This window comes from Lonchura striata, chromosome 2 (assembly GCF_050655825.1).
Source record: "Lonchura striata isolate lonStrDom1 chromosome 2, ASM5065582v1, whole genome shotgun sequence".
In the NCBI taxonomy this organism is placed as follows: Eukaryota; Metazoa; Chordata; class Aves; order Passeriformes; family Estrildidae; genus Lonchura; species Lonchura striata.
The window spans coordinates 4,235,948-4,253,789 of NC_140704.1; the positions used below are offsets into that span (position 1 = coordinate 4,235,948).

The 17,842-nt window shown below is 43.3% G+C and overlaps 1 protein-coding gene across 4 annotated transcripts in view; it reads left to right on the top strand.

Moving 5' to 3' along the window:
• CRHR2 (corticotropin releasing hormone receptor 2) overlaps positions 1-12,294 on the top strand; it is a 151,690-nt gene extending 139,396 nt beyond the window's left edge. For 2 of the 4 annotated variants that reach the window (XM_077789598.2, XM_021547687.4), the window contains one exon: positions 9,516-12,294. In XM_077789598.2, coding sequence (XP_077645724.1) covers positions 9,516-9,656 — 141 coding nt within the window. In that variant the 3' untranslated portion in view covers positions 9,657-12,294. The other 2 variants (XM_085563003.1, XM_085563010.1) reach the window with 2 other exon arrangements.
• Positions 12,295-17,842: the final 5,548 nt, after the last annotated feature.

A 17,842-nucleotide genomic window follows, 5' to 3' on the forward strand; every position in this document is an offset into this window, starting at 1 on the left:
AACAGGGCTGGCTGCACTCCTGCTACCTCAGCAGTGATGATGGAAACAAGAGGATAATGGAGGAATAAGAATCCCTGCTCCAGAGATCGCTTATCCTTGTAATTAGGTGCTTTGTGCAATTTCTAGCTACCACCAGATCCCTCAGAGAGTTCAGTGATCCTTGCAAACCTTTCTAGCCTTGATGGGAGAGCCCAACACAGCCATTCCAGAGCAGGAGCTTGGAAATGGAGGTGACAGTGTTTGAGAACAACCTACATCTACAAAGGGATGGTGCTTGGTAAGGGGCTGCTCGGGGAAGAGCAAGTTCCACTCTGAGCCTGAATGAAGGGAGCAAGGCAAAATTAAACAGGGAAGAAAATATATAAGAGTGAGGATATTTAAGGACTGGAAGAGAGTCTCAAAGGTATTTTGAGATCCCTGTCCTTGTTTGTGCTCAAAATGACTTGATAAGACCCTGACATAATTTCAAAACTGGATAAAACCACTGTGCTGGGTGTGCTCTGATCATGGCATGGGACCAGAGGCCTTCTGATGTCCCTTCCTACCTTTATTCTATAATTCATGAGTTCTGTGTCCATAATAAGGTGCCTGTCCTTCATTTCTATCCATATCCTGGATAGATGCATAACCAGCCAGACCTGAGTCTGAACACATCCTTTTATAGCCTGAAATCTTAGCTCAGGATTCAGATCCAGTATTATCTGACCAATATCAATAATCAGCTATGAATTGACATTTAAAATGCAATTAGCTGGCTTGGAGAGAAAACATCATCAGAGAGGAATAGATCATATGCCACTGTAAATTATTCTCACAACAAGGTGTGAGGCAAGGATAAATATGCTTAATTTTTCTTTCTGTTGGCCCTTTAGCCAAGCATCATCTGTCTCTCAAAATCTATTAAGCTCAAAGTGTCTTCCTTTGATCTGATCATCATGGGAGGCTGTTCATTAGAACTGCCAGCTCTGAGTCACCCCTGAAATAGTTTCTCATCCCCTGCCCATCAGCCCAGGCATCATTCATCCCAAGCCCAAAGGACATGTGCTAAGCATTCCTTAAAATCTCTGAATAAATATAAATATGGAGGTGGTCTAGAGGGTTAAAGTTTAATTCCATCTGCCCTCAGGGTCCTTTCTCATCCTATTTTTCTCCTCATTAAACCACTGCTGATTTGACTCCAGAGTACCCCACAACAAAACCACAGGGGCTTGGGGTGGGCTGGGTGCAGCCCTGCCCTCCCTCTGCTGTGGGTATTGCTGGTCCTTTGTGGCCCAGAAGAAAGTAGCATCATTTGTTTCCACAAAAAAAAAAAAAAAAAAATAAAAAAAAAAAAAATTGTAGCAAGTCTGTATGACGAGTCAGAATTGTTGCAGCTTCTTGAACTGTTATTTATGATAACACAATTGCACTGCTGTGGCCTTACAAGTAAACTTTGGCATCCCAGGCTAGCAGGTGCTGTGAAAATATCCCCAGATTGTAAAGAATTGCTGCTGAAGACCCTGAGGGGAAAAAAAAAAAAAAAAATTAGGGATTAAAGGGATTGCAGACCAGTTGAGCAGGATCATTTTTTAGGCAGAAAAAAGAATCCCATAATAAAGTTGTATAAATAGTGGTGTGAGGCAGGGTACCTGCTGAAACAAAACCCAATGTTCTACCCAAGCTTTGTTTTTGTTTCCTTTGAGCTGTGCAGGTTGTTTTGACTACATCCCTTCCCGACCTCAGGAGGATTAAATACTGATAATGGCATCCTCATGGGGATGTTCAGTTCAGTATTTTGTGTGATGGTAACATGAGCACCCTTGGCCTGAGGGGCTGGGTCTGTGGGAGCCTTGCAGAGCCAGCAGGGCAGGACACAGGTGCAGTGGCTCAGTGATGCAGCTGGTGTAGAAAACATGGATAAAGACACTCCTGTCTCCCTGGGAGCATCAGAACTCCTCACCTGGACACCCAAGGTCTGTCAGCTCAGGGCTCTCTGTGCTTAGGCATTTACTATTAAATACAACATTTGCCATCCTTCCTCCCTGAGGTGCCAGAGCTCACCCTGGGTCAGGGGTGGCTCCGTGTGGTGGAAAAGCCTCTCCTCCAACCCGTGCTTCCAAAAAAAGCTCAGAAGTCTTCTGTTGTCCAGTCTCAAAGCAGTTTATTGCAAGTTATCTAAAAGATTTTCTCCTGGGGCTGCTGTGGTTTGCTCACAGCTCAGGCAGAGGCACACACACACCCTGACATCCTCTCTGACCCCGACTGCTTCTTCTCTCCCCGCCCAGGGCTGCTGCTGTCTTTTATATGGTACATTACGTGTGACATGGTTACAGTTTTTCCCCAATGCCTATTACCTATATTAAATGGTGATTTTCTAGCTTTTATATGGTACATTACGTGTTACATGGTTACAGCTTTTCCCCAATGCCTATTACCTATATTAAATGGTGATTTTCTATCTTTTATATGGTACATTACATGTGACATGGTTACAGTTTTCCCAATGCCTATTACCTATATTAAATGGTGCTTTTCTACTCTAAACCAATCTGTGAGTGCCAACATCACCAAGAACATGGAGGGAAGGAAGAAGAAAGAGGGAGGACAGGGCAGGCCCAAATCCCTCCATCTTAAAACTTCTGACCCCCATGTACAAAACCAAACCCCCCTGTACAACACTCAAAAATTCTTCCCTTTTTTGTGACTACTTCTACTCTAATATCTAAACTTTTGTGACTTCTTGTTCTTCCTGCAAGGTTGGTAAATCATTCCATGGTTCAAACCCAAAATCACAGCTGTTTCCAGCTGCCTGCCAGGGTCTCAAATGCTTCTGACCTGGGCCTGGAACCTCCAAAAATATCTGAGGGACATTTTGAGTTCCAACAGTGGGGAACACCCTGAACATTTGGAAAACTTTTAAACTACCATTTAAGGCATCATCTTATATTTATTCAAATTCTGTTAAGTAATGGATGGGATTTCTCCCCCCTCAAATCTTAAACACTTAATACAGGCACATAACCAGGTGAGCATATCACCTTCAGCTTCATTTATGGGCAGTGATCCACACAAATGAGATCTATTTTAGTTGTTTCTTCTTGATGAGGTGTTGCCAATACCTTACTAAGTCTCTACAGGGAGAGGCCAGGACTCCAAAAATCTCATGGAAGTGAATTTCACTGCAGTCAGGGGCAGTGAGACCAGTGCCTCGAAATTTAAAGATCCATTTTGCTGAACTGGACATTGCTTGAAAGTCCCTCTTGTTCATCTGTGGCTTGCGAAAAGATCCATTCAGTCTTCATCAGCCTTCCACAATTTGCAGAATTAAACTCCAAAGTTACTCTCCAGTCGCCTCAACCTGCAGCACAAGGACGTGAAACACAGCAAAAAAGGTGCTTAAATGTAGGTGGAAATTGGTGAATTCAGCACTGCAACCTGTTTTCAGGGGAAAAAAAAAATTCAGTCTTTTTTAAAGCCCATCGAGATCCATGTAAATCTTACTCATTTAATAAATTTGCCTTCTTATCAGGATTTCTGGGAATAAAGAGTGGCATTTGAGCAGAGAAAGACCTTAATCAGTCACAGACTAGTGAACACCATGAATATACAGATTGGATATTAGGAAGAAATTCTTCCCTGTGAGGGTGGTGATGCCCTGGCACAGGTTCCCAGAGAAGCTGTGGCTGCCCCTGGATCCCTGGAAGTGCCCAAGGCCAGGTTGGACGGGGCTTGGAGCACCTGGGATAGTGGGAGGTGTCCCTGCCCATTCCAGGAGAGTGGAATGGGATGATTTTTAAGGTCCCTTCCAATTCAAACCGTTTTGATATTCTGTGATTATTCTACAGAGAGTGTTGAGTTTTTTGGGTCAGTTTTATATATTTTTTTTTTGTTAAGGTTGGGATTAAATGTGTGAGGGGGTATTTTTTTTGTTTGGCTTTAGATGTTTATTCGTTTTTATTTATATTATAGTTTTATAAGTTGTGAGTTCTATAGCACTTTAATAAATTAAAACTGGAGTTGTACTCTTTTTATGAGTTTTTTTTAAGAAATTATGTTTAAATTATTTTTATTTTTAACTTAATAATTAATTACTCTTGATTTGTAATGGGGATTTTTAATTTAATTAATACAACTGATTAAATAAAAATTAATTAATTAATTAATTAATTAATTAATTTATATGATACTACTTAAACCCTTGAAGAAGAAGGTGAAGAAGAAGGTTTAGTTTCTGTTCTAAAACTTTAATTTTTTATATATATATATTAATATTTTTAAATTTTTAGATATTAAGTTTTTTAATATGTGATATTATATACTTTTTTTTTTAACTACGCACATATCATTTTAGTTTTTTATTTAATATGATCTAAAAGTTTGACAAGTCCCCTGGTTAGGTGATCCAGTCAGAAGACAAAAAGTCACCCACTGATTTCCTTTCATCCCATTATCCAAATCCTTTTTCTTGGCTGTTCCAAAGCAGTGCCCACACTCTGTAGGCACAAATAAATGTTGGCCAACCTGATTTGACCACAGCTCAGAAATTGGGATTATTCACTGTACACAAAGCAGGAAGAGTGAAAAGGGTGATTCTGAAAGAAGACCTATTTGCAAGAAAAAGACAGACCAAGGGTCAACACAGGCACCCAGCTCTCTGCTCAGAGCAGGGGAAATTTTGTTCCTCTCAAGCAACTAAAGTTCCACAGGGGTGAGGCTGATAATTTGTGTTTCCAGGAGTCCTTGTGGAGCTCTAACCACTGATGACAGCCTGGAGCATCCTTGGGCTGTTACAGGCCAGGCAATTTCAGGTCATAAATGTGTTAATGCTGATTCTGGGACATGGTCTTGACTCTAGAAATGCTTAATAAATCGAGGAGGCTGCTCTTGCAGAGATTAACAACCATGTTTGATAGTTGATATTTTGCATTCTCTTTTTCTTTAACTCTTCTGCTGTGCTACAGCTTTTTTGGTGTATTTTAACACATTATTACAGAAGCCACAGACATTTTTTTTTTTCTTTTCTTACGTAAAGTTAACCTAGCATTTTGTTTCTGAGTTCAAGTGACCTTAACCTTTTCTGCTTGCATTCTGGTCACATACTAATTGCAGCTAATTATTTTGTCATTAAAAAGTGCTTTGCTCTCACCCTTGAAAGTGCAGAGCCCATTTCCATGTGCCCAGTCTGTTAGGAATGGCTCCAGCTGAACAAGAAGACAGCATTTTTGTTTTTGTTTTTTAATCCTCTCTCAAACCATATCACTAAGGCCAACTGCTTGTTTAGACTCACGTCTTTATCTCCAGGTGGCTCTTTTTGACTTGGTTGGCTTGAAGCACAAATGATAAATCTAATCTGGCTTCTCTGGCTGAGTAAGTATCTCTTCACACTGGTTCCTCAGAAAAAAAAAAGAAAAGAAAACCACAAAATCGTGCTGCAGAAGAAAGGAGGAAAATTTTCTCTAACAGTATCTCAGCATTTGGTGACATCTGTGGAGAAAGGAGTATTTGAGAAGCAACATCCCTCTGCATCTCAGGTCTTCAGGGGACAATTTCCCATGACAGCAGTCTGACACTTCATGTGATACTCAAACCTCTTGTCTGAGGTGCCCAGCATTCAGTTAGGGTGGGTTGGTACCCAGAGGAGCAAGGAGTGCTTCATTCCTGAGTGCCATCCTCAGGGGAATTGTCTCTGTTTCTCCACTCTCTGCATTGGAAGCATAAATAATGGATCCAGGAGTTGGACAGGGCTTGGAGCAGCCTGGTCCAGTGGAAGGTGTCCCAGTCCATGGCAGGGGGCTGGAATGAGGTGAACCTTAAGGTCTGTTCCAGCCCAAATTATTCAGTGATTCTGCGAGAATTGGCCAAGATTAGGTGTGAGTCGTTCAGGGGAGGAGCCTTCACCCTTGCATGGACTCTGTAATGTGGATTTGCCTTTGGGTGTGCATTGTATCCTCCCTCCCACCCAGAATCCCTCTGCTACTGCAAATGGAACCGTGATAGGTTTACAAATAGTGAATTCCCAGAAAAGTGCAACACCATGGCACAGCTTTCCAGTGCTTCTCCTGTTTTCCCAGGAGGGCTCAGTGAGTCAGGGAGGTCAATTTGGGGAGAAGGGGATGATGGTCAGCAGTCCAGGCTGCTGCAGTTTGTGACTGAGTCCATCCTGACTCTGCTATTTCATATAACTGTGCCATTCAACTCATTTTATAGCCTGACCAAACCCCATCATGAAACTGGTGGAGAGGTGTTGAAGTTACTGCTCCATAATGAGAGGCTCTTCCAGAAATCCTCTGCACTGTTGTTTAACCACATTGTTTTCATTCTCATCTCCAAATCATTCATGCTCTTCCTGGCAGTGCTGTCTTTTATTCCCCTTTCATTGGGTGTTCTCTCTTCTCTTTATCCACTTCTATTCCCTCATATTCTTTGTTTAATTAGCTTCTGTCTGACCCCTAGTAAGTGTAAAAAATGTTATTATTTATATTGAAACAGATCATTGATTTAAAATTAGAAGAAACCCAGTGTGACTTTCTCCTCACCTTACCTTAGAAATCTGCAGCAGCTTGTCTTAAATCACAGAATCACAGCATCAATTAGGTTGGACAAGACCTCTGAGATCACTGAGTCCGAGCTATGACCTAAAACCACCATGTCAACCATGGCAGTTGCACAGATGACAGCTAGTTGAGAAAACAGACAAAGAAAGAAATCCTCTGCTCTGACTTGCCCAATCTCTGCCTCTAGAAAGTCTCTGATAGAAAAGCCACATTTCCAAGTTCAGGATTCCCCTGAAAAGTCACCAAAGAAGAAATTGCAAAGCTGTTTTCCAGGCTGGCACTCATAGACCTGCAGTGGAGTGTACCCCATGGACAAAGCTGTGGTGAGAGGGGATTGTTTGCTGCCAGACCAGAGTTTCTCAGTAGCAGCGCTGAAAGCCCACCCAGAAATGGAAAAATTGAAACTAGCCAAGACAAGGAGAGCAGTTTCCCCTTTTCTGTGTCCTCCTTGTGAACTCTTCTATGTTTTAACCATCAGGCATCCGTCCTGTTCATCTGGGGCACGCAGAGCTGACAGGGTGTGGCTTGGGTTGGAAACACCTCCAGTCCTGGAGCTCTTCCACTCATCTGAGCACCCTTAGACAGGATGTTTGATCTGCTCTGAAGTGGGGCTGGAGACTGCGTGTGCTCCTTGTGCTTTGAGCAGACCTCACAGAGCCCCTGTAGACAGTCCCCAAGCTTTCAAAGTAATGAAGAAAAGCAGTGATTCTTCATCTTTGGGCAATTTTTTTTTATTATTTTTGACTCCACCTTCCCTGCAGCACCAGTGGTGGTGACAGACACGCCCAGGGTGGCTTTGATGGATCTCACCCAGGTGCTAGAGCTGATTACCTGTGCCAGCATGGGCTTCACAGGATCTGAAAGCTCCTCCCAGGCCTTGTGCAGTTGCCATGGCAGCTGATGCCTTTGAGATCTGCTCCACAACAGCATCTCCTGATAATACCCAAAGTTCCCCTTGTCTGTGGTAAAATGGGCTTAAAACAATCCTTTTGGGGGATGCAGTGAAGATAAGTACATTATAAAAAACTAAAAAATATATCCACAGTTAAATATCAATATTGCCTGAACTTACCTAAATTTATAATGCAGACATCTTAAATAGAGCTTGCTGTCTAGACTCATTTTATAACCAATTAAAGGAAATAGGTATTTTCCATCTGATCACAAATATCTGGCCTATTTTGGATACCTACTTTAGAAGGAGATGAATCATCCCCTTTGACCACTCTGACTGGTTCCCTCTTGGTCAGAAGGTGATCTATAGGTCAGTAGTTGCAATGTCTATATTGCACTATTTATAACCCTTCCTTGTAAAAAAAAAAAATATGGTTTTGGCTTGGCTTGACATAGAAGTTTTAAGTAACAACACTTCTTTCAAAGTACACCAGATTCCAGGTTGGCAGCAGAACATCAGCATCCTTTCCAAGTGTCATGAGCACATCAGGCTTTGGACTCTCCAGGAAGCTGGGCCCAGATTCCTCTCACCTAATTTTGCAGGCTTATTTATCTCCCTGGATTAGGGGTTGGAATTGGTTTACTCTCTACAGTAAGCAGATCTCAACAAGAATATCTAGAAATTGGTCCAAATGTTTCATGCTAGGTTCTGACTTTGAGTCTTCTCTGCCAGGGATTTGGTTTATTTTAGGAGTATTTCAAGCTTTCCCTCCCACTGTGTTTGAGGTTTAGAGTTCCTTTCTCCTGTTTTTCTCTTGCTTAGCTATGTATATATTTGAGCCAGAGTTCCTGGGCTCTGTCTATGCTTCAGGCAAAAAAAAAACAAAAAACAAAAAAAAAAAAAAAAACAAAAAAAAAAAAACATACACAAAAATTCAAGGTTTATCTGGCCTATTGGTCAGCACCTGCTTGAGGATGACCTTCTGCTGATGTAGAGCAACTTCCACTGCCTGCTGTGCCTGCTGGAGGTGCTCACAGGGGCTGGCTCAGGTGTGCCAGAGCTTGGTTAGATCCCCTGTGCTTCTCCACATACAAGGGCAGCAGGGGCCCCTGGGATGGGGCTCTCCAAGAATTCCATCAGGTGTTGAACAGACCTTGGTCCACCCATCCTGAGGACCCAAATCAGTTTTGAATGTTTAGGCCTGTTTGAAATGCTCTGGAGTATTTAAGATATCAGAGATGAGACATGAGGTGTATAAATTTTTTTTTTTTCCCTGAGTCAAGTACTCAAGAGAATATCGGTGAATTAGGAGCTCCTGTTCAGGCATCTAAATCAGTCCCTGTGATGCCTTGAGAGGCTGACTTGGAACAGAGGCTAGACAGAGTTAAAGGAATAAAGTAGGGATTTATTAAAAAGCCTTCAAAGGATACACCTTGGGCAGCACAAGAGCCCGACCGTGGCTCCACCCAAGATGGACTCCATGTCATGAATTCTCACACTTTTATAAATTTTGGTCCATTTCCATATTGAGATTAATTGTCCAATTACAGCTTCAGGTGATGCAGTCCCATCCTCTCAGTTTGCTCTCCTCAATTCCCTGCTGTTTGTACTCTTTGGGCCTGAAGCTTCAGCAGTGTCCTCGGTTCTCAGGCTGGAAAAGGATTGTTTTGTGTGACTGAGCTGTGAGGAGAGCTTGCTAATGCTTTATATGAAGTTCAGAGTTATATACCAATGAGAACTTACTCACACTTTATATGAAGTTCAGTTATATGCCAATGAGAACTTACTCACACTTTATATGAAGTTCAGAGTTATATGCCAATGAGAACTTACTCACACTTTATATGAAGTTCAGAGTTATATACCAATTAGAACTTGCTAACACTTTATATGAAGTTCAGAGTTATATACCAATGCAGTACAGAATCTGGAAAATATAAAAGCTAAAACATAAGGCATCATTCACCCCCTTTTAGAGGCTTAAGGCATCACAACATTGTGAAATATTGTCTCAGCACTGCCCAGCACCCCTTCACAGCGGACACCTGAGATTCTCCCTTCACCTTCTCCCCCGTGTTTCTCCCCAGGTGCGTTCTGCTGCCAGGAAGAGGTGGCACCGCTGGCAGGACCACCACTCTCTGCGGGTGCGGGTGGCACGAGCCATGTCCATCCCCACGTCCCCCACGCGGATCAGCTTCCACAGCATCAAACAGACCGCGGCCGTGTGACCGCCCCCACGGACACCGCCACCGCCGCCCGCGGCCTTCAGAGCTCTCCTGTCCTCCCACCCACAGCCCCTTCCTGCAAACTCTCCTCCCCTGGCCTCGCTGATCTCTTTCCAGCGGGGCGCCCATCCTGTTTCGGCGGGCTCTCGTCTCCCACACCTGTGATGCTGCTTTGAGGCAACCAGGGAAAAGCCTCTTGGAGTTGGTGGTGGTAAAACAGATTCAAAGAAGGAACAGGTCCAACCCTGATTGCATCCCGTGGAACTTCACAATGCAAAGTCTAAAACAGCACACCGGCAGGAATAATCAATATTTTTCTCCTTCCTTTCTTTTGTTTTTTTGTTTTTATTCCCCCTTTCCTACTGTGGTGAACAAAGACTATTTTGAACACACTGCCCATCTCACTCTGTACATTGATTCCCAATTATTTCAACAATTTTGGTGTATTATAGCCCATCACTTTCTTGTTTTCTTTGTAAAAAGTTTCTTCTCTGCAAAACTGTCATTTGAGAACTTGTGGCAGCAAGAAAAAGAGCGTCTGAAAGTGGTGTGAAAAGCCTGAATTTATCTGCCTTCCCCATTTCTCTCTTGGACAGACTGGGAATTGTCAGGGCATCGCTGGACTGTTCCACACGGGGCACTTTGCCTGGTGAGCACCATGCCCTGCTCTTACACAGATTTTCAAAGGACAGGAGAAGCTCTAAGTAGCTCTACAGAATACTCTCATTCCTCTTAGCCCCACTCTTCCAGCACAGTGTAAGTGGAAAGCCTTTGGAAAGTGGTTTGTTTTCAGCTCAGAGCATCAGGGTGGGGAAGGACAGCTCTTCTGGGTTTAAAAACCACAAAAGGGAAGCACTGTAAAGATAATGAGGATGAGAAGAGGATGTTTGTGTTCCGAGAATAATGCTACATGCTGCACAAAGGTATCTATTGAGCATTTTGAACTAGAGCAGTTGTATCTACCAGGCTTTTTATGTGATGTTCAAGAATACTGTATATTTTCAATAATAAACACTACTCTGGGTTGGTTTCAATAAAACCAAGCATCGTTTTCTTTAACTCTGCCAAGGAAGAGGACACCTGTCTTGACAGTGATTTTGCAGCTATGGTCAGGGAAGGAAATCCTGTTTGATAGTGAGCCAAGAAGAAGAACAACCTCGTGATAAAATACTTACAAGGGAGCATTTAAATGCAAGAATTGCCTCCCTTCTCAGCTCATGGTCTTACAGGGGATCCCTTCCCCTCTGCACTCTCTCCACTGGGCTTTGCCACAGCAGTAAGAAAAATGTTGTGTTATACATTCTCCATCACCTGCATCTCAAAAGAGCTGGAGTAATTTGCTCTTTCCACTTTTAACAAGCTTACTCTGAATTTTCTTCAGGTGTTTTATGGGACTTTTCAGCATGAGCTTGATTTAAACCCCCAGATTTATGTTGCTCTAGTTTTCAGGGACTGGAAATTGTCTTGGAAAACACTGTTATAAATCCCCTGCTTATGGGGGAGAGGGAGGATGTCTGTCCTAACAGCTCAGTCATATTCAACTTTGAGCTTGCTGGCAATGAGCAGCAAATTTAAATAAACAACATTTTGTAACTTTTCCCTCTCGTAACTCATTTGGATTCATGTGCCTCAAAGAGATAACCAGCGAGAGGAAGGAGATCTGAGTGCCTGATGAGAGAGGACCAGGTCAGTGCTTTTATTCATCACAGTAGCAATGCACAGCCCCTGGCATCTTGTGTTTGAAGGGAGGGACACATCTACAGGTTAGAAACATGCACAGGGATTTGCTCTGTGCTTGCTCTGGCTCTGGGCCATGCTGGGATGAAAGAGGGATTTGCAATGCAGCAGATTCTGTCAGAAATTGCAGGTTATTGGTGCTGCCAGGAGTATAGCAGACATCCAGACACGGAGCAGGTCTGAGTAGACAAGAAATTTGGCAGCTGAAGCAGTGAACTAATGGTTAACTCTGGGGTCCTTTAGAGCTTTGAGTTTACCTCAGTGAACCACTGGAATATATCAATGCCAGGGCACCCACTTTGTGCCAGTGTCCTGGGCTATTGTTGCAATGCCCCTAGTTTCACTTACAATAATATTCCCTGAACATTTAAGCCAATAAATAGGTGAAGACAGTTAAATTTGGTTTGTGTCTTAGTAAGTCAGGTGGCTGATCTCCCACTGCACTTGGTACCTACCCAAGGAAATTGTGTAGCATGAAGAAAATAAAAATAATCTTTTAGACTCTGCAAGATCTCACCCCCAGGACTTTGGAAGAAGTTCACTGTTCACTTTCCTAACAGCAACTGTGCTGCTCCTGTCTCTGCTGCACTGTCTGGTCCCAGAGGTGGAGAGCTAACATCTGTCACCAACAGCATTTGGCACATCCAAGCTGGATGACAAAATGCTCACCTTTCCTGGGAACACCAGCCAAAGCAGCTGCTGATGCCATCCCAAGACATGGGGCTGCTTAGAAATGGATTCATCTGAGTTTAGCTCTTTGGAAACCAGCCCAGGAGAAAAACACCTGGGAGCAAAACAGATAAGCAAGAACTTCCATTTTCCCTGGATAGCTCTTGATAAAAAGGCTGGAGGTTAGCCACACACCCTCATGTCAAGAAAACAAATAAATATTTCTGAACTTGCACTGAGTGATGTTGATCTTGTCTTTTAACAGTGAATTAATGGTTTGGTGATTATCCAGGATACCTGTGAGCAGAGCTGCTGAGATGTTCCCCAAATGTCTTGGGCATCAGAGAGGAGTTTCTTGGCCACGAGTGCCCTCTCCTGAGGGTGAGGACTTGGCTGAGGAGCAGCAGTGTGGAAAAGCACTCAGGGAGCTCATGGATGCTGAAATCAACCCAAACCAGGTGTGTGACCTGGCAGCAAAGCTCTGGGATGTTTTGAAGGAAATTATTATTCCCTTCTACTTTGCACTCCTTAGCCCCCAGCCAGATGCTGTGCCCAGTTTGGTACAGGAGGCATTAATAAACTACAGGGAAAGGGACACCAAAATGCTCAGGTCTGGAGCACTCTCCATGTGCAGAGATGCAAGAGGACCTGATTCAGAACTAAGAAAGGATTTTGGACGGAGCTAACAACAGTCTGCCAGTACCTCAATGTTGCTGACAGATCCAAGCCCTTCACAGTGGTTTGAGTCAGGAGGAACAGGCAAACTGTAACAAAAAAGGGCCAGATAAGATGGAGAAAGGAGAAAGTTTTTCTTCATAAAGAGAGTTCAGCAGTGGGAGAGGTTTCCCTTTAGAGATTTTTCAAGATGCAAATGGATAAAGCCCTGACAACATCCTGAGCCTGCTGTGAGCAGGGGGGTTTGGACTGGAGGATTCCTGAGGTGCCTTCCAACCTGGGTTATGCCATCATCCTAGTGCTAATGTTGTCAGTCATGCCTCTAAGACAAGGGAAGAAGGAACATGATCAAGGTTTGCCTGCTGCCTTTTTTCCATGTGCACCTCAGGGGTTTTGGAAACATGCTCATGTCTCCTCTCTTCAAAAGAAGCTTTTTCTTTTGCTGTCTCCTGGCAGGAAGGCAAAGATGAATAAAGTCACACTCTTTAGGGAAAACTCTCCTATTTGCTTTGTGATGCCTTTTAAAGCCGTGTGTCCCTTTCAACAAAATAATCATTTATGGCACAAGTCTGGGATGATTCAGAGGTAGCTTTTGGATCAGCAGGAGCTGTCTCAGCTCAGCTGTGCCAGGAAAATGGTGATGGATTTGTTGGACTGACAGCATCTGTGCACGTGTGTGTCTGTGTGTGTGTTTATGCACACGTGTGTCCATGGCCCCCTGTGCATTTGAAGAAAATGGATCAAATTACTCTGGATTTATGGCTTATGGTGCACGAGGAAAACAAAGCTGCTCGTGTTCAGTGAGTCATTATGGAAATGAACAACAAGGAGCACTCAAGTGCTTGAAACAAGACTCTCCAAAGCTCTTCCAGGAAAATGTTTGCAATGCTGAGCACTGCAGATCACACGTGTGCCAACTGGCGTGGGGCATGAGTGTAAGCTGACTTTGGATCTGGGCTAATTGCTTCCCTCTGACACTATTTAAATATTTTTCCCCCCTCCTCCTTTGCAGCAAATGCCCAGTTCCAGCTTGCAGTGGAGCCAGCTGTGCTGCAGTTACTGGGATGCAGTGTTGGGGATGGGTTGGGGTTCCATCCCTGTACCTGTACAGGACAGCCAGGGGGCTGGGACCTGGACATGGGGTGTGGAAACCACAGCTCCAGCTTCCAGCAGAGCATCAGACCCCTGGGGATGTGCTCGGCAGTGAGAGAAGGTCCTGTGCTCAAGGAAATGGCTCTGGGGTGGAAAATGTGTTCTGAGTGCTGAGATGGAGTCACTCAGGACAGCGTGGGGCAGGAGGCTGGGCAGAGAGGAGCTGTGAAGGGACAGAGCCATTCTCTGCCCACCCTAGTCTCTGGTCAGACTCATCATTTCATTGGTACCTACTCCTGCAGACAGCCACCACAAGGCTCTTCTCTTAGTCCATGGGGAGAAAAAAAAAAAATTGGGATTACACTCCCCTGAGTACTGGGTATCCCTACATGGAATGGATATTGTAAGTTCATGAATGTGAAGGTTTCACATAAATTCTTCAAATTTTCATAGACTAATTAACTTTATTCCTTTTCTCGTGTATATCTTCCACAGAGCTGGAAGAAGTGTCTCAGGAGAAACTTTTGGAAAAGAGATAATATCTATAAATTTACTGGTGGTAAAATATCTAGTTAAAACCAAAACCTGGATCACCTGGACATTCCTTTTGGATTCTACATTGGTTTCTTAAGTTTCTCCACTTGCTAATTAGTGCAGGAGAAAGTAAATCCTTCTGACTGGGGTAATTACCATGGAGCAGTGCTATGGAGATCCTGTGCACTGATGGGCCAAAGCTTTAAAGAAGAAGAACTCCAACTTTAATGAGTTTCCCAGATGCTAATGAGCCAGCCAGCCTCCAGGAGGGCTGTGTGTGCTCAGCACTGTCCAAAGGCTGTGACATGACCCTCCTGACTCACCTCCCCTCTGCACTCAAGGGCTGCAAGGGCTCCTGTCAGAGGCTGAACCAATTAATTGCTCTCTGCTGATTGGCACATGTCAAGCAAGTTCATTCTGCTGAAGTGGCAAAATGACAAATTGCAAAGCCACTGGCAAGGACACAGGGAGCAGCACCAGCACCCTGCAGGGGGGTGTCCTCAGGGTCCAGCAGGGTTGTGTTCATCGCTGGCACGGTGCTGATGAGCTGCCCCATGCAGGCTGAGCAGGGAATAGTGGTTAACCTGGCTCATCCCAGCCCTGGCTGGCCACTAAAAGTGCACTTCCACAGGAGAAATCCTGCGTGTCTTGCCCAGGGTTTGGTGGTTGACTCATTTTGACCTTTGCTGGTTGCTGACTTTGAGCTCAGCAGTTCAGCCAGAGGCCAAAGGACCAGCAGTGGCAGCCCAGGGATCCTGGCTCAGCAGGGATCCCCTCCACGGGGGAAACAGGGATTGCTGCTTCCTAACAGGACAGAGAAGCTGGCTCTGAGTGCAGCAAAGCAGTGCAGCCCACGAGGGCAGCTCAGCTGCTCCTGGGGCACATCTGAGGTTGCCATGGTTCTACATCTCCCTGCAAGGCTCCCTGTCCAGCAGCCAGGCAGGGAATGGCCTCAGTTTTGTAAATCACAGGTAATTTGTTTTGGAAGGTGTCAGAACACAAAATGTCCCTCAGACATTTTAGAATGTTCCGGGTCCAGGTCAGAAGCATTTGAGACCCTGGCAGGCAGCTGCAAACAGCTGTGATTTTGGGTTTGAGCCATGGAATGATTTACCAACCTTGCAGGAAGAACAAGAAGTTACAAAAGTTTAGATATTATAGTAGAAGTAGTCACAAAGTAGAGGGAAGAATTTTTGAGTGCTGTACAGGGGTTTTAGTTTTGTAGATGGGGGTCAGAGGTTTTAAGATGGAGGGATTTGGGCCTGCCCTGTCCTCCCTCTTTCTTCTTCCTCACCTCCATGTTCTTGGTGATGTTGGCACTCACAGATTGGTTTAGAGCAGAAAAGCACCATTTAATATAGGTAATAGGCATTGGGGAAAACTGTAACCATGTAACACGTAATGTACCATATAAAAGATAGAAAAGCACCATTTAATATAGGTAATAGGCATTGGGGAAAAACTGTAACCATGTAACACGTAATGTACCATATAAAAGATAGAAAAGCACCATTTAATATAGGTAATAGGCATTGGGGAAAAACTGTAACCATGTAACACGTAATGTACCATATAAAAGATAGAAAAGCACCATTTAATATAGGTAATAGGCATTGGGAAAAACTGTAACCATGTCACACGTAATGTACCATATAAAAGACAGCAGCAGCCCTGGGCGGGGAGAGAAGAAGCAGTCGGGGTCAGAGAGGATGTCAGGGTGTGTGTGTGCCTCTGCCTGAGCTGTGAGCAAACCACAGCAGCCAGAGAAGAAAATCTTTTAAGATAACTTGCAATAAACAACCATGAGACAGAACAACAAGAGACTGCTGAGTTTTCTTTGGAAGCACGGGTTGGAGGAGAGGCTTTTCCACCACATGGAGCCACCCCTGACCCAGGGTGAGCTTCAGCAGCAAGGGACCTTTAAAGGTGATCTGGTCCAACCTCCTGCACTGAGCAGGAACACCTTCAGCCAGGTGAAGGTGGTCAGAGCCCTGAGCAGGTGCCTGTGCTCCGGTACTTCAGAAAGGCCATCAAGTCTAAGGATCATAGAAGAATCCTTCCCTTTAACAAAAGGATTGTGTTTGGGATACAGAAAGATGGGGTCGACTGATGAGGCATTCAAAAGATAGTTTATTGCAAAATCAGTCTCATGGAAGGGTGAGACTGTAAGGTTGCTACATCCAAAGCCATCACATCAGAAGCCCTTATAATTCTAGTTACAATTTCTTTTATAAATTTCTTATCCAATCAGCTACTTCCACAAAGCTCATTAGCATCTTCATAACCAATTGCTAATTACTAAATTTTACATTATTTACTGCAATGTGTCTTTTTCTATCCAATCATAACTCTACAGAAACTTATTTCTATATCTTCTACTTTTTACCAACTCTACAAGTTCTGTTGTTAGACAAAGTCTAACAATAGAACTATATATAGTTCTATAGTTCTATAGAAATATAATTAATAGTTATAATTAATAATTTATAGTTCTATAGAAGTATAATTAAATACTATCTTGCTTAACCTATTTATTTTCCTATATGAAGCATATTTCTACTTGCTTAAAACATATTTCTACTTAAACCACAAATCTTTATTCTTATTTCATATTTGTTTCGTTATTCTACTCTGTAAAGATCCAAGGTCTTAGGTCAAACACTGTATCCATCTCTATTTCTGAGCTTGTATGTTCAAAGCCTTGGGAGCTCTCTGCAATTGCATTTTCCACAGGATTGTATTAGATATATTTTATAGTTATATATTTATATATATGTGTATTTATATATATATTTATTTGTTTATTATAATAGATATATTATATAATATATCTATTGTTTTATATATATATATTTGTTTGGGTTTTTGTTTGTTTTCTTTGGAGAAAAACCCAAACACAAATCACAGAGTCATAGAATTACCCCTTTGGGGTGCACACGTCCCTCAGTGCCTGTCCACAGAGCAGCTCACACAGTGTGGGTTCTTTCTGCAAAGTGCAACACCAAAATGCATAAACACCCATAACGAACTGACAGGTTTGCACAACTCAATCCACATCTGAAACCTGCTGTACCCGTGGATTTCTGCTGAAAATATGTCAGATTCAAATGACTTTTTAAATACCCTCACACGTGCTTGTGTGTTTTTCAGTGTGTATGAACTTTTTTGACATATTTCTGACAGATCTTCTGCAAATAGCACAGCTCCATCAAATCACAGAATGGTGTGGGTTGAAAGGGACCTTATAGATCATCTCATTCCAACCCCTGCCATGGGTAGGGCACCTTCCACCAGAAGGAAAATACTCAGTCATGGGTTTGGAGTAGGAGAATGATGTTTTCACTAGTCCTGGGCTACGTCCTGTGCATGAAGGTGCATTGTCTGCACAAAGGAATTGAGCATCCACTAAGTTTGCTTGAAAGTTTTGCTTCAGCTTTGCTGATGGGTATTTTCTACCTTTAATAAAATTACTCATTTTGCAT